Source organism: Procambarus clarkii, chromosome 20 (assembly GCF_040958095.1).
Source record: "Procambarus clarkii isolate CNS0578487 chromosome 20, FALCON_Pclarkii_2.0, whole genome shotgun sequence".
In the NCBI taxonomy this organism is placed as follows: Eukaryota; Metazoa; Arthropoda; class Malacostraca; order Decapoda; family Cambaridae; genus Procambarus; species Procambarus clarkii.
In genome coordinates this window covers 43871644-43896219 of record NC_091169.1, presented here as the reverse complement: position 1 = coordinate 43896219, position 24576 = coordinate 43871644, and the positions used below count along the sequence as shown (strand labels likewise).

Genomic DNA, 24576 nt, shown 5'->3' with positions numbered 1-24576 from the left:
GAAAGAGAGGGAAGGTAGAGGAGGAGGCGGAGTGGCCCTACTCATGAGAAGGGAATGGAGTTTTAAGGAGATGGCCATCCCGGGCTGTGAGGAGTTCAGAGACTACATAGCAGGCACCATAACAATGGGAGGACCAAGAATAGTAGTAGCAGTAATATACAACCCTCCACCAAATGACAGGAGACCCAGTCAAGAGTATGAAAACAACAACAAGGCAGTTAACACTATAATTGAGAGGGCAGCCTCTGCTGCCTGTAGAAATAGATCCCACCTGCTCATCATGGGCGACTTCAATCACGGAAAGATTGACTGGGAGAACAAGGAACCGCATGGAGGCGAGGATACGTGGAGAGCCAAACTATTGGAGGTGGTGACAAGCAACTTTTTAACGCAGCATGTCGGAGAACCCACAAGGATGAGAGGCAATGACGAACCAGCGAGACTCGACCTAGTCTTCACTCTGAACGACTCCGACATAAGAGAAATCGGTTTTGAGGACCCAGTAGGAATGAGCGACCACAGTGTACTGGTGTTTGAGTACTTGATTGAAGAAGGGTTATTGAACTCGAGGAGGGATACCGAAACCAAAAGGTTAGCATACCGAAAGGGAAACTATGAGGGGATAAGAAAATTCCTAACAGATATAGCATGGGAAACAGAGCTCAGGGGAAAGACGGCCCAAGATATGATGGATTACATCACGCAGAAGTGCAAGGACGCAGCAAACAAGTTTGTCCCAGTCCAAAAGGAAAACAGAGAAATGAAGATGAGAAACCCATGGTTTAATCAAAGATGTAGGCTAGCTAAGCAGCAAAGTAAAAGGGCATGGAGAAACTATAGGAATAACAGGACACTGGAGAGCAGAGAAAGATACCAGAATGCCAGGAATGAATATGTCAGGATGAGAAGAGAGGCAGAAAGACAATACGAAAATGACATCGCAAGCAAGGCAAAGACTCAGCCTAAATTGTTGCATAGCCACATTAGGAGAAAAACAACAGTAAAGGAACAGGTTATGAGATTAAGGATAGGGGCGGAAGGATTCACTACAAATGACAAGGAAGTGTGTGAGGAATTGAATAAGAAATTCCAGGAGGTCTTCACCTTAGAACAAGGAGAAATTCCAGAGGTAAGTGAGGGAATAGCTAACCAGGAACCACTGGAAGAGTTTGAGATTACCAGTGGGGAAGTAAGGAAGTGTTTACTAGAGTTGGACGTGACGAAGGCTATAGGCCCAGATGGAATCTCCCCTTGGGTTCTAAAGGAAGGAGCAAGAGAACTGAGCCTACCACTCTCCATAGTGTATAACAAATCACTGGCAACAGGGGAACTGCCAGATATTTGGAAAGCAGCTAACGTAGTCCCGATATACAAGAAAGGGGATAGACAGGAGGCACTGAACTACAGGCCAGTGTCCCTAACCTGCATACCATGCAAGCTGATGGAGAAGATTGTGCGAAAAAAACTAGTGGAGCATCTGGAGCGAAGGAACTTTGTAACACAGCATCAACATGGGTTCAGGGATGGCAGGTCCTGCCTCACAGGGTTACTTGAATTCTACGACCAGGCAACAAAAATAAGGCAAGAAAGAGAAGGGTGGGCAGACTGCATATTTTTGGATTGTCAGAAAGCCTTTGATACAGTGCCACACAAGAGGCTAGTGCGAAAGTTGGAGATGCAGGCTGGAGTGAGAGGGAAGGTACTCCGGTGGATAGAGGAATACCTAAGCAACAGGAGACAACGAGTCTGTGTGAGGGGTGAGGTCTCAGATTGGCGAGACGTCACAAGTGGAGTCCCGCAGGGGTCAGTCCTTGGACCTATACTGTTTCTGGTATATGTAAATGATCTCCCAGAGGGTATAGATTCGTTCCTCTCAATGTTTGCCGACGATGCAAAAATTATGAGGAGGATTGAAACAGAGGATGACAGTAGGAGGCTACAAGATGACCTGGATAGACTGAGTGAATGGTCCAACAAATGGCTGTTGAAGTTCAACCCGAGTAAATGCAAAGTAATGAAACTAGGCAGTGGAAACAGGAGGCCAGGCACAGGATACAGAATAGGAGATGAAGTACTTAATGAAACAGACAGAGAGAAAGATCTAGGAGTTGATATCACACCAAACCTGTCTCCTGAAGCCCACATAAAGAGAATAACGTCTGCGGCATATGCGAGGCTGGCTAACATCAGAACGGCGTTCAGGAACCTGTGTAAGGAATCATTCAGAATCTTGTACACCACATATGTAAGACCAATCCTGGAGTATGCGGCCCCAGCATGGAGCCCGTACCTTGTCAAGCACAAGACGAAGCTGGAAAAAGTCCAAAGGTATGCTACTAGACTAGTCCCAGAACTAAGAGGCATGAGTTATGAGGAAAGGCTGCGGGAAATGCACCTCACGACACTGGAAGACAGAAGAGTAAGGGGGGACATGATCACAACCTACAAAATCCTCAGGGGAATCGACCGGGTAAACAAGGATGAACTTTTCAACACTGGTGGGACGCGAACAAGGGGACACAGGTGGAAGCTGAGTACCCAAATGAGCCACAGAGACGTTAGAAAGAACTTTTTCAGTGTCAGAGTAGTTAGCAAATGGAATGCATTAGGAAGTGATGTGGTGGAGGCTGACTCCATTCACAGTTTCAAATGTAGATATGATAGAGCCCAATAGGCTCAGGAATCTGTACACCAGTTGATTGACGGTTGAGAGGCGGGACCAAAGAGCCAGAGCTCAACCCCCGCAAGCACAATTAGGTGAGTACAATTAGGTGAGTACACACACACACACACACACACACACACACACACACACACACACACACACACACACACACACACACACACACACACGAATACACACACACACTCCTTTCTCAATCTTTCACTTTTAATTTTGAAGAACATATTAAATATCTTATCCTTGCATCTTCCTCTCAAGCTTTTACCTGTTTTACCTTACACTAATCACAATAGCGTGATGCATCAAATGAACAAATCCACCAGGGCAAGTAGAAGTAAGGTCAGTAGAACTTCTCGTTGCAATTCTTTTTTACCATTGATCAACCAGGCTGTGACTCATACGTCAGGCTGCGAGCAGCCGCGTCTAACAGCCTGGTTGATCAGTCCAGCAACCAGGAGGCCTGGTCGACGACCGGGCCGCGGGGACACTAAGCCCCGGAAGCACCTCAAGGTAGCCTCAAGTGGGCATCACCTCAAGGTTCAAGATAACCCATGTAGCTCAGTCGATTACGGCAGCGTCTGGGATAGTCTCGGACGTAGATTCAAACCCTCGTCACGGCCCTTGTGGATTTATTCATCTGTTTACCTTCTTGAGAAACACTTGAGAAATACTCACGCCTCAGCCTGGTGTGTCTCACCTTGTTGGGGGGTGGCTGCATGCCGTGGAAGGGAAGGTTCTCATAGAAGGTCTGTTTCTCATCGTCGGGTGGCGAGGGTACGCCATTATCCTTAGGACCAGTAGGTGGGGGCTTTGAGGCTTCAGGATCTTCGGCCGGGGTGGAAAAAGAGAAAGTGTGTAAGCGAGATCCAAAAACCCTTCCTGTGGTCAGACGTTGAATCTAATCCATCGTAATTTGAATCAGTGCTGCAAAGCTGATTGAATGGTAAATGACAATAGTCCTTAGCGTTATAACTATGCCCTTTTGAATGAAATTGGTGGATACTGAAAGTTGCTCCTTATGTCTGCAAGAATGCTGAGTTGGGGTTACTTAATTCTGGCCCAAGAGGTGCACAAGGAGACACCTAATGAAGACAGCAGAACGGAAAGAGGTGCACAATGGACAGACAAACGTTCAGAATGCAAGCACATATTATTGCAACATTGAGGACATTTAATATATTTTATTCAGTGAATGTAGTAAGACACTCAAACTTTACAGAGAAACCAAGAGGTGGAAAGTTCCTCAAACAAGTGCACACTAAAGTTTTAATTGTCACGTTCGAGGTGTCTAACATTTAAGAACATTCATAACATTAAGCTTGAAGCAAAACAAAAGACTTAAGAGGGCAACGAAGCACGAAAAAAGCGTTCATTACTCGTCTGTTCACCAGACTTGCTTATATACACTTTTTAAATCAGGAGAATACAATCATACACATTAATACAACTGAAAGGCGGACCAAACAAGCTATGAGGGATTTAATTAAATGAAACACTCAAGCAAAAGGAGAGTAAAGCCTCAGTTTGACAAGTGTGTGCGGACAACCCCCCTTCTCTCTCTCTCTCCCTCTCCCACTAACTCTCTCTCCCTCTACCTCCCTCTACCTCCCTCTAACTCACTCACTCACTCACTCTCTCTCTCTCTCTCTCTCTCTCTCTCTCTCTCTCTCTCTCTCTCTCTCTCTCTCTCTCTCTCTCTCTCTCTCATATGACATGCACTGACAACTACATAACGAGGTGGCTAATCTTGCAGTTATAGACAAAACCCAACATAAAATAAGATAAGTATTTCGCCCTGGACTATATTCAAGTGGATTACCTGTCACGTTCTCGTTTAATTCTCTGCCTATATAGACAATAGACCTAACATTATATAAAACAAATTATCCTCATAGTGTTGCGCGGGTTGTGCTGTGAGGGATAGTCTCTCCTCGGGGGATTGCAACAGGAAAATTAGTTTACACAGCAGACAGTGCTGGGTATGCCGCCAGGACAACCCCCACTTCCATTTGTGATGCGACACCTCTTCTGGCAAAGCTTCCCACAAAAGGAGATGTAGGCTGGCCAGAGTGCAGACAGGCATGACTGAGTTAATAATGTCCCAGGAGACACCTTAATATTGCAACGCTGTGCCTGGCTTCTCTCCACCAGTTTACCATCCGACTGAATAAAATTGTTGCTAATGCAATTGACGCTCGTTCGGGAAGGGCGATGATGAGTTTCGTCCGAACTTAATAAATGATGATAATGAACCTCCCCCCCCCCCCCCATATATTTTTTCAATGTCGAAAAATATGATTGAACATAAATATTGGTCGCATATCCTAAAATGTATCGTAACTCCCCCCGCCCCCCCCCCAAAAAAAAAAGTTTATTTTTTGCACTTTTAACCATTGGGTATAATAAGTAAGAGTGGCACAGAATTGGCACTGCTGTTGGATATTGTGCCCATTAGGTAATTGGTAGAGGACACTAGAAGGGCCTACAACACAGAGCCTAACATATGCGGGAGCCTGGAGTATACCACACACATACTAAGTTACTCCTAAGATGGAGTATGTTAGGCTTAGGACAGCATTGACCAGACCACACACTAGAAGGTGAAGGGACGACGACGTTTCGACAATCGACTTGAGAATGGTCCAGGACGGGCCGAAACGTCGTCGTCCCTACACCTTCTAGTGTGTGGTCTGGTCAACATATTTTAGCCACGTTATTGTGACTCATCGCCTGCTTAGGACAGCATTGGTTGCAAAATTAGTGTACTAATCTCTAGCTGTCATTTGAAGTACCCCAATAGCACAAGACGAACGGCTTGTTTAGGCCCAACCGACTCTCAATACATTCCCCAATTAGTTACCATTTTATGATCATGGGATGATTTATTTTTTCATCTTCCGCCCAGGATAATGATGATACAGCCCGTCCTTTCTACGACGTTATGATACGTTGTGTAACGTAATTAAACGCACTGGGAAAGCAACGGCTCGCAAAAATCTACGTTTTACTTTGCATCGGTTACGTTAGACGGCTTGGGTTAGTATAATGGAATTTGTACGTTGTGGAGAATGGAGAGAACGGCTTGAACGGGCGTAGTGACGCATGATGGGGCTGTTGGTGATTTATACAACTCGTTCTCGCGCTTGCTTATAGTCAATATTGGCTTATTAATGGCTTATTTATATATATTGGCTTATTTAATAAGTGCATATGTGACATAGTAATTGATTGTGAATATTTTAGTTTACCTTGAAAAGCTTCATAGAAAACACCGTCCTCACCTAACCTTCTTAGTATGTTAAGATAAGCATCTTATTGCTTCTTCATTACAATTATTACTTAACCTATACCGTTGATAGGTTAAGTAATAATTGTAAATAAGAAGCAATAAAATGCTTATCTTAACATACTTAGAAGGTTAGGTGAGGTCGGTGTTTTCTATGAAGCTTTCCAAGGTAAACTAAAATATTCATAATCAATTAGTATGTCACATATGCACTTGTTAAATAAGCCAATATTGACCATAACCAAGTGCGAAAACGGGTTGATTTATATAGGCAATAGCTTTTACCTTGAGAGTGTTACCTTGAAAGGTACCTTGGGAGTTCGTCATCTACATTCCAGCAACTTGACTATATATATTTTAGCTTCATGTATATATATATATATATATATATATATATATATATATATATATATATATAATTATATTAGTATATTTTGGTAGCAGTCTTTCCTGTAGACATATATTATTAAATATGACCGAAAAAGTAAGATTAATAATTCTAACACGAATTTTCTCAATCTTTCGTACATTTCTTTTCACTGTTGGAGGTAATTCAAAAATCAATTCTCCAAAATTCATTTTTATTTCTAGTCTGACGCGACACTTGAGCGCGTTTCGTAAAACTTATTACATTTTCAAAGACTTTACACATACACAACTGAATAGAACTTACATATCTCCGATTTGTTTATATCTACATTTGAGTGAGGTGGATGGGGTGAGGTGGTATTTAATAGGGTATTAATTTCATCAACACAAGACAGAACACGAAACAATGGGTATTGAAATGGAAGTGATTGTAGAAAGCCTATTGGTCCATATTTCTTGATGCTTCTATATTGGAGCGGAGTCTTGAGGTGGGTAGAATATAGTTGTGCATTAATTGGCTGTTGATTGCTGGTGTTGACTTCTTAATGTGCAATGCCTCGCAAACGTCAAGCCGTCTGCTATCGCTGTATCTATCGATGATTTCTGTGTTGTTTACTAGGATTTCTCTGGCGATGGTTTGGTTGTGGGAAGAGATTATATGTTCCTTAATGGAGCCCTGTTGCTTATGCATCGTTAAACGCCTAGAAAGAGATGTTGTTGTCTTGCCTATATACTGTTTTTTTTGGAACTTACAGTCCCCAAGTGGGCATTTGAAGGCATAGACGACATTGGTCTCTTTTAAAGCGTTCTGTTTTGTGTCTGGAGAGTTTCTCGTGAGTAGGCTGGCCGTTTTTCGGGGTCGCCATGGGTTCTCCCCTAGGTGTCCTGTTTGCAAACTTCTACATGGGTACCATCGAGCAAAAAGTCTTAGTCGACATGAACTTGAAACCGGCCATATACTGCAGGTATGTTGACGACATTTTTACACAGGTACCTGATGTCAGACGTCTGCAGGAGCTGAAGGAGGCATTTGAGCAGAGTTCCGTGCTGCGTTTCACTTACGAGATGGAAAAGGATGGGAAGCTGCCCTTTCTAGATGTAACAGTCATGGAAAAGAGCGAAGGTTTCCACACTGCAGTCTACACTAAGGAAACAAACATAGGAATGTGCCTAAATGCCAACAGTGACTGCCCAGACAGGTACAAGAGGAGTGTTGTCAACGCATATGTCGACTGTGCTCTCAGCCACAGCTCAGAATGGAAGCAAGTCGACGAAGAACTCTGTAGGGTAAGGCAGGTCCTAGTCAACAACGGCTTCTCCAATGGTTTCGTCGAAGACATCATAAGAAGGAAAGTGAAACGCCATGCAACCTCTGAAGAGACAACTAACACAACACCTGTACCCCCTATTAGACTATTTTACAGGAACTTCTTTTCCACAGCTCATAAAACGGAGGAAAGGGTCCTGAAAGATATTGTTAATAGAAACGTTATCCCTACAGACAAAAATCAGAGGATACAACTGACGATATACTATAAAACCAGAAAAACGGCCAGCCTACTCATGAGAAACTCTCCAGACACAAAACAGAACGCTTTAAAAGAGACCAACGTCGTCTATGCCTTCAAATGCCCACTTGGGGACTGGAAGCTCCAAAAAACCCAGTATATAGGCAAGACAACAACATCTCTTTCTAGGCGTTTAACGATGCATAAGCAACAGGGCTCCATTAAGGAACATATAATCTCTTCCCACAACCAAACCATCGCCAGAGAAATCCTAGTAAACAACACAGAAATCATCGATAGATACAGCGATAGCAGACGGCTTGACGTTTGCGAGGCATTGCACATTAAGAAGTCAACACCAGCAATCAACAGCCAATTAATGCACAACTATATTCTACCCACCTCAAGACTCCGCTCCAATATAGAAGCATCAAGAAATATGGACCAATAGGCTTTCTACAATCACTTCCATTTCAATACCCATTGTTTCGTGTTCTGTCTTGTGTTGATGAAATTAATACCCTATTAAATACCACCTCACCCCATCCACCTCACTCAAATGTAGATATAAACAAATCGGAGATATGTAAGTTCTATTCAGTTGTGTATGTGTAAAGTCTTTGAAAATGTAATAAGTTTTACGAAACGCGCTCAAGTGTCGCGTCAGACTAGAAATAAAAAAGAATTTTGGAGAATTGATTTTTGAATTACCTCCAACAGTGAAAAGAAATGTACGAAAGATTGAGAAAATTCGTGTTAGAATTATTAATCTTACTTTTTCGGCCATATTTAATAATAAAATGATATATATATATATATATATATATATATATATATATATATATATATATATATATATATATATATATATATATATATATATATATAAAATATATATTATTCTCCAATAATCTATATAAGCAGGCCGATGTTCATTATAAATAATTGTATAATTATTTTACCCTTGTATTTATCAACTAAGTTCAATAAACATGTCGGCTTTTGAACTGGATTCATAAGTTAGCAACTAAACCTAACTATACATATTATTCACTAAGCTTGTCTTAGTAATTAAGGTTAATATTATTTTATTGATTTTAGATTAAATGTTGCACAGATTTTTGCAACAAAAGATGTATTCTTGCCGCTACAGAAAGTTCTGTTTATCTACCAGGTCATGGCATACTTAATTGCCCAATTCATTCTCTCTAAATTATTGTACCAAACTACCTAGGCCTACTCTGGATGGCGTATACAGAATATGGTTCGTCGTGTCCAACGAGACTCTCTTTTTTAGTATTGGTTTTGTAAACAAGGTAGCAGGAACAGGAACTTTAAGTGTAACCAGCACATTTAGGGTTATATAAGCTACCCAAGGCCTAATATACGCATTTTTTGGCGTAATTCGGCATTTCTCCCATCCCAAATCCTTATCCTGACCCCTTCCCAGTGCAATATAGTCGTAATGGCTTGGCACTTTTCCCTCATAACTCCTTCTCCTTAGGCATAGGGAAAATTACTGGTGTAAAAACGGACGTACGAGCTATGGGTACTCTTTTTTAATGAGCTAGTAATAGCCATAGTTGCCTAGCAAGCCGAATTTTCTTAAAATTTATATAAAAATGTAATATGAAATGAGTTTATTATTATTACACTACATGATAGTTTTGACTTGAATGAAAACAAATAATAACTTAAAGTGATCTAACCTAAATATTGCGAACAATTCTCAGTATTGCTCAGCAGGTAAAAGTCGGCCAGAGTTAGAAACTCATAATTAATATAATGTATTAATTTCAAAACATATTTGAAAATAGCTCTAGTGTTGGCAAAACTTTTTTTTTTGTATGCCCAGTTGTTTGATGTACTTGGTTCGTCTAGGATTCGAACCCTTGCATGAACAAAATACGAAACCGTCATTATCTTGACGTTCTGAACGAATCGCTCTGCGTATTATAGTGGCTGTATGTAATGTACATTTCTTACCCACGCGTTCCGCTCTGTCACATATCACAGGTATGTAGTTATATGTAAAATATTATCAGCTCAGTCAGTAAGTTTACAATAAGGAACTCTCAAATACCTAACCGGACTTGAACTGAGACTTTAAGGTAATTTTGTCACACTTGAGCATCCTGGCCTGGTTGCTAGAGTGACATATATACATAATATATATAAAGGGTGAGATCAATGATGCTAGGACGAATTTTCTATTTTCCTTACATTTTTCTTCAATTGGGAGGTTGAAAAATTAACTCTTCAAAAAGTTCATTTTTATAATTATATTTGACCTGACGCTAAGAGCTTCGTTAACTCTTGGTTGCTAACATTGTCAAACGCAGAGTTGTAATGAGGACAAATTGATTGATAAAGATTAAGCCACCGAAAAGGTGGCACGGGCATGAATAACCCGTAAGATGACAAATTGTCTTGCTGCATGATATGTACCCAAGGATAAGGTGATGAAGCACCTGGTCTATCTTGTCACTCATGTGTTTGCATGAGTGGCAGGAGCAGTGTACTGTGTCCTCTCGTGTTCTGGGTGTTGACTGTGTAAGTTGGTGGTAGATGGCTATTGATGCGTGGCTTGGTGTGCTCTATGTTTAATGGCTCGCCCATGTCCAGTCTTCTGGTGTCGCTGTATCTGTCAATCATTTTGGTGTCGTTTATCTCCATCACCAGAGACATACACACGACACCAAAATGACTGACAGATATAGCGACAACAGAAGGCTGGACATGGGGCGAGGCATTAAACATACAACACACCAAGCCACGCATCAATAGTCAACTACCATCAACTTACACTCTGTCAACATCCAGAACACGACGGAACACACCAGACACAACACACACCAGACACGACGACACACACCAGACACGACATACACACACCAGACACGACATACACACACCAGACACGACATACACACACCAGACACGACATACACACACCAGACACGACATACACACACCAGACACGACATACACACACCAGACACGACGACACACACCAGACACGACGACACACACCAGACACGACGACACACACACCAGACACGACGACACACACACCAGACACGACGACACACACACCAGACACGACGACACACACACCAGACACGACGACACACACACCAGACACGACGACACACACACCAGACACGACGACACACACACCAGACACGACGACACACACACCAGACACGACATACACACACCAGACACGACATACACACACCAGACACGACATACACACACCAGACACGACATACACACACCAGACACGACATACACACACCAGACACGACATACACACACCAGACACGACATACACACACCAGACACGACATACACACACCAGACACGACGACACACACCAGACACGACGACATACACCAGACACGACATACACACCAGACACGACGACACACACCAGACACGACGACACACACACCAGACACGACACATACACACCAGACACGACACATACACACCAGACACGACACATACACACCAGACACGACGACATACACCAGACACAACACACACCTGGCCTCACGCTAACACCAGAGTGACAGGATACAGTCGACCTGTAATTGGACCTTTTTCAGCTCGTCCTCGGGTACATATCATGCAGCAAGGCAACTTGTAAAATCTAGCTTACGGGCTATTCATGCCCGTGCCACCTCTTGGGTGGATTAATTTTCAATCACTTTGTTATTATTCCAACTCTGCCAATGACAATGCTAACAACCAAGAGTTAACGAAACGCAAGTGTTAGCGTTAGTCCAAATAAAACTATAAACATGAACTTTTGAAAAGTTAATTTATCAACTAAGCAAGTAAAGAAAATCCGGAAAATTGGAGCTAGAATCATTGATCTCACCCTTCCGGACATTCAATAATATTTGCCTACAGGAAAGACTGCAACCTAAATATACTAGTATTTATTACTACTAACCTAGGAAACGTAGCGTTTCCTAGGTTAGTAGAAAGCTGACCTTATCAGCGGGAGCCCGTAGCGGTAACTTGGTCGGGTCAGGTCAGGTCAGGTCAGGTCAGGTCGGGTCGGGTCGGGTCGGGTCGAGTCAGGTCAGGTCAGGTGGGGTCAGGCCGGGTCGGGTCGGGTCGGGTCGGGTCGGGTCGGGTCAGGTCAGGTCGGGTCAGGTCAGGTCAGGTGGGGTCAGGTCGGGTCAGGTCAGGCCGGGTCAGGTCAGGTCAGGTGGGGTCAGGTCAGGTCAGGTCAGGCCGGGTCAGGTCAGGTCAGGTGGGGTCAGGTCAGGTCAGGTCAGGCCGGGTCAGGTCAGGTCAGGTCAGGTCAGGTCGGGTCAGGTCGGGCCGGGTCAGGTCAGGTCGGGTCAGGTCAGGCCAGGCCGGGCCGGGTCAGGTCAGGTCAGGCCGGGTCAGGTCAGGCCAGGCCGGGCCGGGTCAGGTCAGGTCAGGCCGGGTCAGGTCAGGTCAGGTCAAGTCAGGTAACCGTTCCCTTCCGTATGTAAGCAGCCCGACTTCCCAGCAGGCCAAACATGCTACACTAATCTAGAACACTGTGTTTATCATCGACCTAAGCATACAAATAAAAATTTCAACAAAAGTTCTAAAAAGCTAAATAAAAAAAGTTTCAAAGCCACAAATAACATCAACACAACAAATAAAAAAAAATCAAATGGCTAAAAATCCAAGTTCAAGAAAATTAAACAAATCTAAAACAAACTTAAGGTTTTACAAAATGACAATTTAAATATACAAAAGTGAAGCAATAAAATTACCTACAATGTGGTCGACGACACTTGACAAACTAATCAATAACTTACACGCAATTATTCAAACATATAAAAGAAAACACGACGATACTGGGAATTTATATATAAAAAAACACGGAAATTATACAAAGATTGCAAACAAACATTTAACAGTTCATATTTAAACACTACCTTAAGTAACTACAGCTCACTTGTTTGAGCGCACGAACACACCAAAATAACCCCCCCCCCCCCCCGAAAAAAACTAAACATAAGAGTGAACTAAAAATGTGTATAAATGTATACACATTTATACGCGCGCGCGCGCGCACACACAACCTAAACACGAGTGAACTAAAGAAAATGTGTATTAATGTAAGCGAGTAAATATGTAGAAATGAGACGTTTTTGGTCCATTTTAGGACGAAGTTTTTTAATATACAAAGACGCCATTAATCTTGGATCAAAGGCACCACCATTACAATTGTCCGAAATGTCGAAATCTGACTTAACAGAAGACGAACTTCTCTGAGCACGATCTCGAATTTCGGAAATCGAAGTTTTTGATAATGGTCGACCAGTTGTGTGTGACAGTCGTCAATTAGAATGATCAAACACTGACGACTGTCGCAGAGAACTGGTCGACCATTATCAAAAACGTCGTTTTCCGAAATTTGAGATCGTTCTCAGAGAAGTTCGTCTTCTGTTAAGTCAGATTTCGACATTTCGGACAATTGTAATGGTGGTGCCTTTGATCTAAGATTAATGGTGTCTTTCTATATTAAAAAACTCCGTCCTAAAATGGACCAAAAACGTCTCGTTTCTGCCTATTTACACTCTTACATTAATACACATTGTCTTTAGTTCACTCTTCTCATGTTTAGGTTGTGCGTGCGTGTGGGCGTGCGCGCAAACAAGTGTGCAGTAGTTACTTAGCGTAGTGTTTAAGCATGAACTATTAAATATTTGTTTGCAGTCTTCGTAATTTTTTTTGTGTTTCTATATATAAATTCCCAGTATCGTTGTTTTCGTTTGTTTGTCTCAAGTGCGGGTAATTTATAGTTTGGCAACGTTGTCAGTCCACAATGTGAAGAGTTCTGTCATTTCTCTTTTGTATGTTTACGTTGTCATTTTGTAACGTCTTAAGTTTCGTTTTTTTTCGTTAATTCATTTTCTTGAACTTGTATTATTTTAAAAATTGTTTTGCTTAATTTTATTTATGGCTTTTTACTTTTTTTATTTAGATTGTTGGCTTAATTGATTTTTTCTTGATTTTTTTTTATTTTATGTGAAAAGTGTTCGAAACTTCATATGAATATTTAAATAAAATTATTTTCAAGAGACGTTTGCCATAGCTCTTCGTCCTTTTATTTCGAAATTAAAATTATTAAGAGTAACCTTTTGAGGATTTATTATTCACGCAAGAGGACTTGCACGCATACACACACACACACACACACACGCACACGCACACGCACACGCGCGCACACACACACACACACACACACACACACACACCAGCATTCACTAATAACACAAACAATACTGCTCTTGAGTGTCTCAAACGACGGTGAGACTAAATTCTCAAGTCTACTTTCTAACACCATCTTTCCTCAACAGTGGTTGAGCGGCTTCTAGAGGCTCTCAATCAACAGATGGTATAATGTCAAGAAATCTCTAAACAGTCGCTTGCATTCCTAAAACAAATGATTAAAAAATCTTGATTCGTGAAAAACTGTGTCGCTCACAAAGGTTTAAGACTTGTACTTCTCCAGCGACTGTCTTGGGAGGCTATCACTTCCGATCCGTAACTCGTGATCTCGCTTACCACGACGCGTTACCAGCACCATAACATCTTTTGATAACGTAAACAATGAACCTGAAAAGTAACGCCCGACACGCAGAATTCTAATACTCAATAACAGCAGGAGACGGTTCGTAATTAAGTATCATACTTCCGTGGTAAGAGAGAGAGAGAGAAGAGTCAGAGACTGAACTCACTTCCAGCCGCAGACACTCTTGATGGAACATCTTGGCCACCCAAGACTGCGTGTATTATGGCTCTCTGTAGTCCACATCACAAACTATGTCTTGGCAGCACATGCGACAAGGAAAAGTGAAACGCGCACATTAAACAGAATTCAGGGCAACAAATCCTCATAGCAAACATAACAGTTGGGGTGAAAGTCTATACAGAACCGGATTCCATTGTATGACATCACATGGGGGATACAAAAGGCCCGAATCTCTCGCCATAGAGGTTTTTTTGGGTGCAAAACACCCGGATCTCTTGCCATGAAGGCTATTTTGGGGTACCAAAGGGCCAGATTTCTCACCATAAAGGCCTTTTTTCAATTACATTTTAGCCAAATGATTTTTTGTTATTTTATTTTATGAAAGCAAGTTTAACATTTCTGCTGTTGTTGGGTGTTAGAATTGAAGGTGACAAGTCTGCTCACACTTACGGAGCTCCGGAGGTGTGACCCCGGGAATGGCCTACCTTGACCTGGCTTTTTTCTTTTCCGTCCGCTCGTTGACCCGTCGCTGGTGTCTGCCTTGTTCTGTACCACGACTAAAACAGACACAGACAAATACCGGACATGACACAACAACAACAAAAGACATGCAGTTAATGTTAACAAACAACAACAACAACAACAAAAAAAGGAGACGTTTACCGGTGCTAAATCTCGACCTCATGTTAATGTTTAAAAACGTTTATAAGAGAATTCGTCGGAGCCATCATGATCAGGGTTCGAATCTATGCGGGGGTTGGGGGTGTTCGATTAGGGCGTGTACGTGGATACACCCACCAACCCATAGGTTCGAATCCCTCATCACAACTCCTACGGATTTTCTCACTACTGGTATTTTTACTATTGTAATCATCAAAGCCTCAACATTTGTCTACACAGGATTGTGGAGATTTAACACAAGTGGTAATTATCAACAATTAAGTTATAAGTAAAATACGTAAGGAATGACGAGGGAGTGAAAAATAAATGTTACTTTACTCAACGAACACATAGAATGTTTTGTTAAATTAGAACGAAATATATATTTTTAGCTAAAGTATGTATTCAGTAAATATACCAAATAGATAATTAGTCTTTAAACCACGTCACTGATAGACACTAGTGATTCCGGGACGGCTTTGTCACACACACACACACACACACACACACACACACACACACACACACACACACACACACACACAGGAACTTTTTTAGTGTCAGAGTGGTTGACAAATGGAATGCATTAGGGGGTGATGTGGTGGAGGCTGACTCCATACACAGTTTCAAGTGTAGATATGACAGAGCCCGATAGGCTCAGGAATCTGTACACCTGTTGATTGACGGTTGAGAGGCGGGACCAAAGAGCCAGAGCTCAACACCCGCAAACACAACTAGGTGAGTACACTCAATTCATTTGGGGGGCTGGTGGCTGAGTGGACAGCGCTCTAGGCTCATGGACCTAGGGACCCGGGTTCGATTCCCGCAGCCGACGGAAACAGATGGGCAGAGTTTCCTTAACCCTGAGGCATCTGTTACCTAGCAGTAAATAGATACTTGGGAGTTAGACAGCTGTTACGGAGCTGCTTCCTGTTTGTGTGCGTGTGCGTGTGTGTGTGTGTGTGTGTGTGTGTGTGTGTGTGTGTGTGTGTGTGTGTGTGTGTGTGTGTGTGTACTCACCTAGTTGTACTCACCTAGTTGTGCTTGCGGGGGTTGAGCTCAGGCTCTTTGGTCCCGCCTCTCAACCGCCAATCAACAGGTGTACAGGTTCCTGAGCCTATTGGGCTCTATCATATCTACACTTGAAACTGTGTATGGAGTCAGCCTCCACCACATTGCTTCCTAATGCATTCCATTTGTCAACCACTCTGACACTAAAAAAGTTCTTTCTAATATCTCTGTAGCTCATTTGGGCACTCAGTTTCCACCTGTGTCCCCTAGTGCGTGTGCCCCTTGTGTTAAATAGCCTATCTTTATCAACCCTGTCGATTCCCTTGAGAATCTTGAATGTGGTGATCATGTCCCCCCTAACTCTTCTGTCTTCCAGCGAAGTGAGGTTCAATTCCCGTAGTCTCTCCTCGTAGCTCATACCTCTCGGCTCGGGTACTAGTCTGGTGGCAAACCTTTGAACCTTTTCCAGTTTAGTCTTATGCTTGACTAGATATGGACTCCATGCTGGAGCCGCATACTCCAGGATTGGTCTGACATATGTGGTATATAATGTTCTGAAAGATTCCTTACACAAGTTTCTAAAGGCCGTTCTTATGTTAGTCAACCTGGTGTGTGTGTGTGTGTGTGTGTGTGTGTGTGTGTGTGTGTGTGTGTGTGTGTGTGTGTGTGTGTGTGTGTGTGTGTGAGAAAAAAAATAGTAGTTAGTAACAGTAGATTGACAGTTGAGAGGCGGGCCGAAAGAGCAGAGGTCAACCTCCGCAAGCACAACTAGGTGAATACACACACACACACACACACACACACACACACACATACACATACACACACACACACACACATACACACACACACACACACACACACACCACCCACACACACACCACCCACACACACACCACCCACACACACACTTCAGTCCCTGGTAACTGGGATCAGGTATGACTTCCCATCACATCTACGAACTTTAAGGGATTGAATATGTCATTTTCCCCGTAGATCTGCAACATTAAAGATACGTCACATAAGCATATATTACGCTTATGCAATAACAACTAATCAAAGACGATCAATGTGAATCTCTAAACAAAATTCTTGATTACTTTTGTTGCATATATTTTTTTTTAAATTAGATGTTCCATGAGAATCAATTTGCCTCGAATTCTGGATGAGGCGGATTTGCTATATGTGTGGCGACTAAATAATCCTTAGAGCAGGTAAGAGTATGTGCACCACTTAGTGCGCGTTCACGCGCGTGCGTGTGTGTGTGTGTGCGTGCGTGCGTAAAATAAACACACATACACCCACACACACATGAATATACAGGGTGTCCCAGAAGTTATGACCCACAAATTTTAACATCAATTGTCGTGTGACTACTGATTGGATACATGTATCAGTCGTGATTGTGGACACACATTGAATTCATGTTGCATTAAACAATGAAATATCAAATCAAAACCAGTTTTCACCAGCTTACGCCATGGTTCCAGGCTCATGGGGCACCCTGTATATTATTTCTAGAGTTGGGTGCAATGACTTGGACGTAACCTGTAGTGAAGGTGGAGATGCAGAGCTAACTCCCTGGAGACAGCACCTCCAACTTTCTCGCCACTACTGAAGGTAAACTCGTCAGTCAAATGATCTTTAATCACTGAAAGTGGCATCTGTTACTGTGCTAAATTTTCCAGGCCTCCAGGGAATTAGATGTGTGGGAATTGAACAGCTCTATCATTGTTTATCTTTAGTGCTCTGTAACCAGGAAACTTTTCCTGCGAGCATGAAGGGGAAAAACTACTGTTTTATAGCAATACCAAGATGCAAAATGTTCAGAGGGCGGTAAACTAGGACAAAACGCTACTTGAATACTCGGTAAAGACTATACACCTCTCCGAACACTTTGCATCTGTGGTGTTTACGTCAAGACAAGTTAATATAGAGGAACATACCTGAACTCCCCGTGTGAAAGTTAACGTCTAAGTCAGAAACAGCACTTTTAGGTCTTAGTTTGCTGGTGGTGTTGTTAGTCGCAGAAGAGGGGTGAGAGAGGTGGGTGGGTGAGGGGGGCGACACCGGCGCCAGACTCTCCCTGGGGATGTCCAGGGAAGCTTGACGCGGCAAGGAGTGGGAGTTATTAAGCTTACGAAGGCTAGACCCTCTTCGTTTATTGTCTAACGTAGGGTACTGCTGGTGAGGGTGGAGAGGGTGGGAGAGGCTGGGCTGGTGGTTGTGGTTGGCCAGAGGGTGGTGGTGGTGGTGGAGAGGGTGATAGGGATGGTGGTTGAGGGGTGGTGGTGGAGGGGCGGTGGTAGGAGGGAGCGAGAGGTTGGTCATGGTGTTGTTGTTGTGTAAGCACTTTGCGTCGTCCGTCAGGCTAGTGAGAGAGTTGAGGTGCACATGGACGCCGGGGCGAAGGGGCCACTTGTGCACGGGTTGGACTGACACGGGGGAGAAGGGGTCGGGGCGGAGCGAGGTCCCTTCAGGGCTATAACAGAAGGGGGAGAGAAGGGCCACCAAAGCGCCTTCGTCAACATCAACACACACGACATCAATGTAACTAGTGAAGGTCCCGGGAAGGTGACATTAAACAATAATTTAAACTTTTAATCACATTATCAAGTCTTTAAATTCTCTAGCAAGAAACTTTCCTTCATATCAGCAAGACTAAACCCAGTGATAATGACAGCTTCCCGTTCATACCTCCATATTAAACTATCACGAATTATTAATAAACAAATAGTACGATACAATGTGGGAAAAGCCACCTGTTACTCTTTGTTTCGCCTCAACGCCAAGTCTTTGCCTTGTGATGTAGAGAGGAGTAAACGACACGGAGCTAAGACAATATTACCACACTAAGGAAGCCGCAAATCAACCTTCTACACCGCGCATCAAGGTCAGGTTAAAGATAGAACCAGTACTCAACTCTCCTTTTAATTCTAAACTCAGCAAAGGATTGCAGTCGTTAAATACGGTAATACGCAAAGCCTTAATCCAATTTATGCCTCCCGGAGAGAGAGAGAGAGAGAGAGAGAGGGAGGGAGGGAGGGATTAGGGAAGGGGAGGTAAGGTGGATACTTTAAGAACTATAAAACAGTGAGCCATTTTAAATGCTGCATTACCTTCGGAACAAACAGAAAACGGACTACGAGGACCAACTAATATATTCAGATTACCTTATGCACTTGGTAGCAGAACTATCGGAACCTACTCCTGTCCGTAGGTTAAGGGTTTAACACAGGCAGTAAGGAGGTACGATGCATCAAATGGAAAAGAAAAAAGGAACAGATAAACTTACAATAAGTAATTAAGATTAACAATAATTGCTAAATATAAAAAGAGTAAGCGAAAGAAAATTGATTGAACTTAACATACGCATTCGGCCGAATTTTCATGCCCGAACATGAACGCAAGCTGGAAAAGTCTCGGTTTTCAATCGGAAATTTGTAGATTTGTATTTGCTTATTTACAGAGTTCGGTTTGTACGCTCACGTCGACCTAAGCACATTGGCTTTATTGAAATTCAAAATATTACTAATAGTAAGTAAATCGTGTATATATATATATATATATATATATATATATATATATATATATATATATATATATATATATATATATATATATATATATATATATATATATAACGGGGTAAAGGTGTGGGAGGCGATTGAGATTGGGAAGCAAGGATATGGAGAGGGCTGCCAGGATAGGAATTAGAGAACTAAGATGAGAGTTGGTAATAAACAGGGAGATGAGGAAAAAACATTAAACTAAAGAACTTGAGCAGGCACATATGTTCTCACACACACACACACACACACACACACACACACACGATGCACACACAGGTGAGGAGGACAGGACAACAGAGACACACGGCAGAAGCAGCATGAGACAACACAACCACCACAGCCTACCTGCTCAGCACTGCCCCTCTGGTCTGGGAGGAAGTTGTTCATTTTTCAACCAATCTCCCTTCGATTTCAAATATTAATCTGCCTGATTTGTCATCTCATTCCATTATAAATGTCTGATTTATAGTGTCTGATTCTGTACATTCCAGTTGAGAATCATATTTGATTCAGAGTGGAATATGACAGGAGCGACGAGGAGAATATTTTGATAGTTGCTTTCAAACGCGTCCCCGAGGTTAATATAGTGTAATATCCCACTACACCCCAGAGCCAGGCAGCGCTGCAGCAGGCGACGGCGGTGGACACGACAGCAAGAGCAGCAGCAGCAGCAGCAGCAGCAGCCGCCAATACTCACAGTGAAGGTGAAGGAGGGGGTCCTGGGTGCTCACGAGGGTAGCTCCTTGGACACATGCTCGTGGGTCGGCTCTTCGTCCACCTTGTCTGTAACACCCGGGCCCCGACTCTTAGCTACTCCAAGGCTACACTCGGTTACCTGATACACTGCGTGCTGTACCCCAGGACACCCGGGACCCGCACAAGCGTACACATCTGCCTGCATGGCATCTCTCTCACCCGGACACATGGTCACCTCTCAAACGACACGGACAGCACGTACTCTTGGGCTATCTAGTACTAGTAAACAAGCTACTTCAACGTTTACTGAGGTAACTTGGTGATAAGGGGACGAGCCAACCCCTAGAGGGGTGGCCTTAGGGAACGGGCCTACCCCTAGAGGGGGGACCTACCTAAGGGAACGGGCCTACCCCTAGAGGGGGGACCTACCTAAGGGAACGGGCCTACCCATACAGGGGTGGCCTAAGGGAACGGGCCTACCCCTACAGGGGTGACCTACCTAAGGGGACGAGCCTACCCCTAGAGGGGTGACCTACCTAAGGGAACGGGCCTACCCTGAGATAGGTAGCCTAGGGGGAATGAAGTACCTAGTAAGCGATTCGCTCATAGAAGCAATTTACTGCATCTGTGAAATTTACTGACGGTTTCCATAGAAGGTGAACTAATCACCCAGAAGAAAGATTTGCAAAATAATCTACCAACAGGGATACAATCTACCCTGGGAGGAGATGACCCACCCAAGGTCTTGAGTTACCTAATGAGCTTCACCTACCCAACTATGTAGGGGTGACCTACCAAAGGGGGAGGAGGAGGTAGACTAACATGAGGACACACCTACATGGGCAAAGGGGGCGAAGGGATATGGTATCACGAGTCAGGAAGGGGGGGATAATCTACCAAGCGAGCGGGCAGACTTTCTAAGGGACGGGGCGCCCCACAGGAGGGTGGGCACAGATCAACCAAAGGGGTAACCTACCCAGAAGGGGCACCGAGGCCACACACAGGATCCATACAACGGCCACAGCCAGGAAATGGAAAACAGACATAAAGTTACTATGTAGCTTTGCCATATTTTCTTAAACACACACATGCAGGCATTAAAAAAATATAAAGAGAAAAGTAAAAAATAGAATAAAATAACTCGCATAAAAGAGAACATTACAAAATTAAATTCGGAAGTAATAACAGAATTAAATAATAGATAAGCCTAAGATAAACATTCACAAACATGAAGACACAAGGCAAGGAAAAAATCAATTGTCTATAAAGTCCAAGAATGGATCAGATTAGAAAATCTTGCAGAAATGTTTATATTGCATTAAGGTTATTAAAGCATGTCATTTAGCGCAGTTTTAATGAGAGGCACGCACATACACACGCACATACACACGCACATGGAACCATGCATACATACACACGCACATGGAACCATGCATACATACACACAACTCTGTAGTCTCAAAAATGATAAAGAAGAAGATTAAAGAGTGGAGGGGAGCCTGACGCCGATGCATAGCGGCTCATATAGCACCCGTTTATCCGGACTTAGAGCATCCGGATAAGCGGGATTTCCGTATAAACGGCATTGCATCCGATCAGTCTGCGTTGAGGAGGGAGTGAGAGGCGGCGAGATGGTCCACTGTGCAGGTTAAATTGGAGATCAAAAGGATTCCCCCCCCCCCCCCCCCCCCCCGCGGCCTGATGGAGACGAGGTATTCATACGTTGATCGTGACACGACAGAGATTGTGATTCATCATATCTGGACTAATTGTTTCACTGGAACCTCTTTCCCAGAGGAGTGGGGGGAGGGGGAGGGGGAAGGTTTTTTACGAGAACTTGCCGAATCGTGCGAGTGTATTGTGTGTTGATGCACTCTTCAAAAATGTATTAGAATTTTGACAGCTGTATGTGTCTGGGGACCTGGCCAGCGGGTCCGCTATTAACTGTAGACCTTTGAGCCATGAGGGACCCAGTTTAGTATCACAATTTAAACCATTATAATATATGATGGTTTAAATATTATATATATATATATATAATATATATATGTGTGTATATAATATATACACACACGATTGACATTAAAGTAATAAGTTATCAAAATGACAGAGCGATCATCGAATTTAAACACAGAAAATCAACATTATCTGTGTATGTTTATTAATGGAATTGTTGGGGTGACTCTTCCAGCTCGTGTGAGGGCGATATAGTACCGTCTTGTTTACCTTCTTGAGGGTAGGTGCCAGTAGGTGCCAGGATGGGGGGGGGAGGGGGGGGGGACTAGAGGTGAGGGAGGGACACGTAGTCCGTGACGAGAGCTTAGGGAATGGTGGGGGGCGAGACTATTTTTCTCAAACAGGTGGAAGACGTGGTTAAGTCAACCATCTGCAGGTGAGGTGGTTAAGTCAACCATCTAAGATATTATTCCTTCCTCAACCACCAGATGGGCCCACGATCCACACCCTTCCACCAGTCCCCACGCAAAACCATACTAACCAACCAGCCAGCCACCTGGATATCCAGGTGGCAACCATCTGGATATCCAGGTGGTACATCCTTGCTACCGTCTTGTTCTTCCTAAGAGCACCACTGCCTTCCTTAAATATATATACAGTATAATATAGGCTTCTCTATAGTATAATGCTCCCGCCGCCTAAAATGTACTAAGCTGAGGTAGATCATGCATCACTCGGCAATTAGGCGCGACACAGTTGCGGTTGTGGTAGTAGTGGTGGTTGTGGTGGTAGTAGTGCGTAGGGGGATGGGCGGGGTGGGTGGGCGTGTCCAGAAGGCACGGGCGGCTGTGTGGGCGTGGGTGGGTGGCAAAGGAGGTGGCGGGAGTAGGTCTGTGGGCGGCAGCTAAGGAGGGAATGAGCCAGGCCTCCGTCACATCCTCCCACAGCTGGTGGTGGTTGTGGTGGTGGTGGTTGTGGTGGTTGTTGATGTAGTTGTTGAAGTGGTTGTGGAGGCTGCTCGCACGCGAGAAAATGACACATATGGCGCTTGAGAGACAGAAAATGGCAATAGAGATGAAGGGAAGACAGTAGAAGGGAGAGAGGCAAGAGAACACACACACGCACACGTGAGAGAAACATTAAGGCGGCAAGGAAACAGGGCGTCAACACGGGGCAAGGGGGGGGGGAGGGGAGGGGGGGGGGGCGGGAGTGAACACGGGGGGGGGGGGTAAAGGAACACTGACAATAGACTAGGGACCAGGGAGGACAGTGAGACTCGTGCCCCCATGGAAGAGTGCCAAAGGGACAAAGAGCAAGGGACCAAGAGAGCAATGGTCAGAGAGAGGGGATTATTGGCTAAGGATTGGAAAGGTGTTTAGGGACTTGCTACACACACGCGCACACACAAGTAACTAAATCACACACACACACACACACACACACACACACACACACACACACAGAGAGAGAGAGAGAGAGAGAGAGAGAGAGAGAGAGAGAGAGAGAGAGAGAGAGAGGGAGAGAGAGAGAAGGAGGGAGGGAGAGAGAGGAAAATGATGATTAAGAGATATTTAGGTTAAAGATTGGCACATAACAAATGGGTAATTATGAGAATGAATCTGTTCATCTACACACTAACACATACAGAAATGAGTAAACGAACACTTCGTGTCGAACACAATGAATGGTTCAGTGCCGGCGTCAATCTATAAATTAAGCTGAAAGTTGAACACACACTATTTCGTTAATTTCACAAAACACAGTGCAACTGGCATTCATAATTTAACTCTTTGCGTACCACAGTGGCACGTTAAGGGCAATGTCTCAAGGTTATGGATAATTACACTGAAGGTGCCAAGTAGTTGAAGCATTTCTCGCCTTGTTGACTGTTTACTGTGCGACCTGAACGAGGCTTTTAGAGGTTACGGGGGACTATTTAAGAGGTTCTAACTCTGTAACGTTAACCCCATACGAGGTTTTCTCTGTATGGGGTTAAGCGGTAGTCTCAGAGTTAAAGGCTTCTCTCTAGTTCTAAGCAGCGGCATGTGTGTGTGTGTGTCTGTCTCAGCAACCACTGT

The 24576-nt window shown here is 43.6% G+C and overlaps 1 protein-coding gene across 1 annotated transcript in view; it reads right to left on the bottom strand.

Moving 5' to 3' along the window:
- LOC123755306 (uncharacterized) overlaps positions 1-24576 on the bottom strand; it is a 98265-nt gene that overhangs the window by 7701 nt on the left and 65988 nt on the right. Inside the window, exons 20-22 of the mRNA XM_045737798.2 lie at positions 18221-18756; positions 15089-15160; positions 3381-3508 (exon numbers count right to left, since the gene is read on the bottom strand). Coding sequence (XP_045593754.2) covers positions 3381-3508; positions 15089-15160; positions 18221-18756 — 736 coding nt within the window. The remainder of the gene's footprint in view (positions 1-3380; positions 3509-15088; positions 15161-18220; positions 18757-24576) is intronic.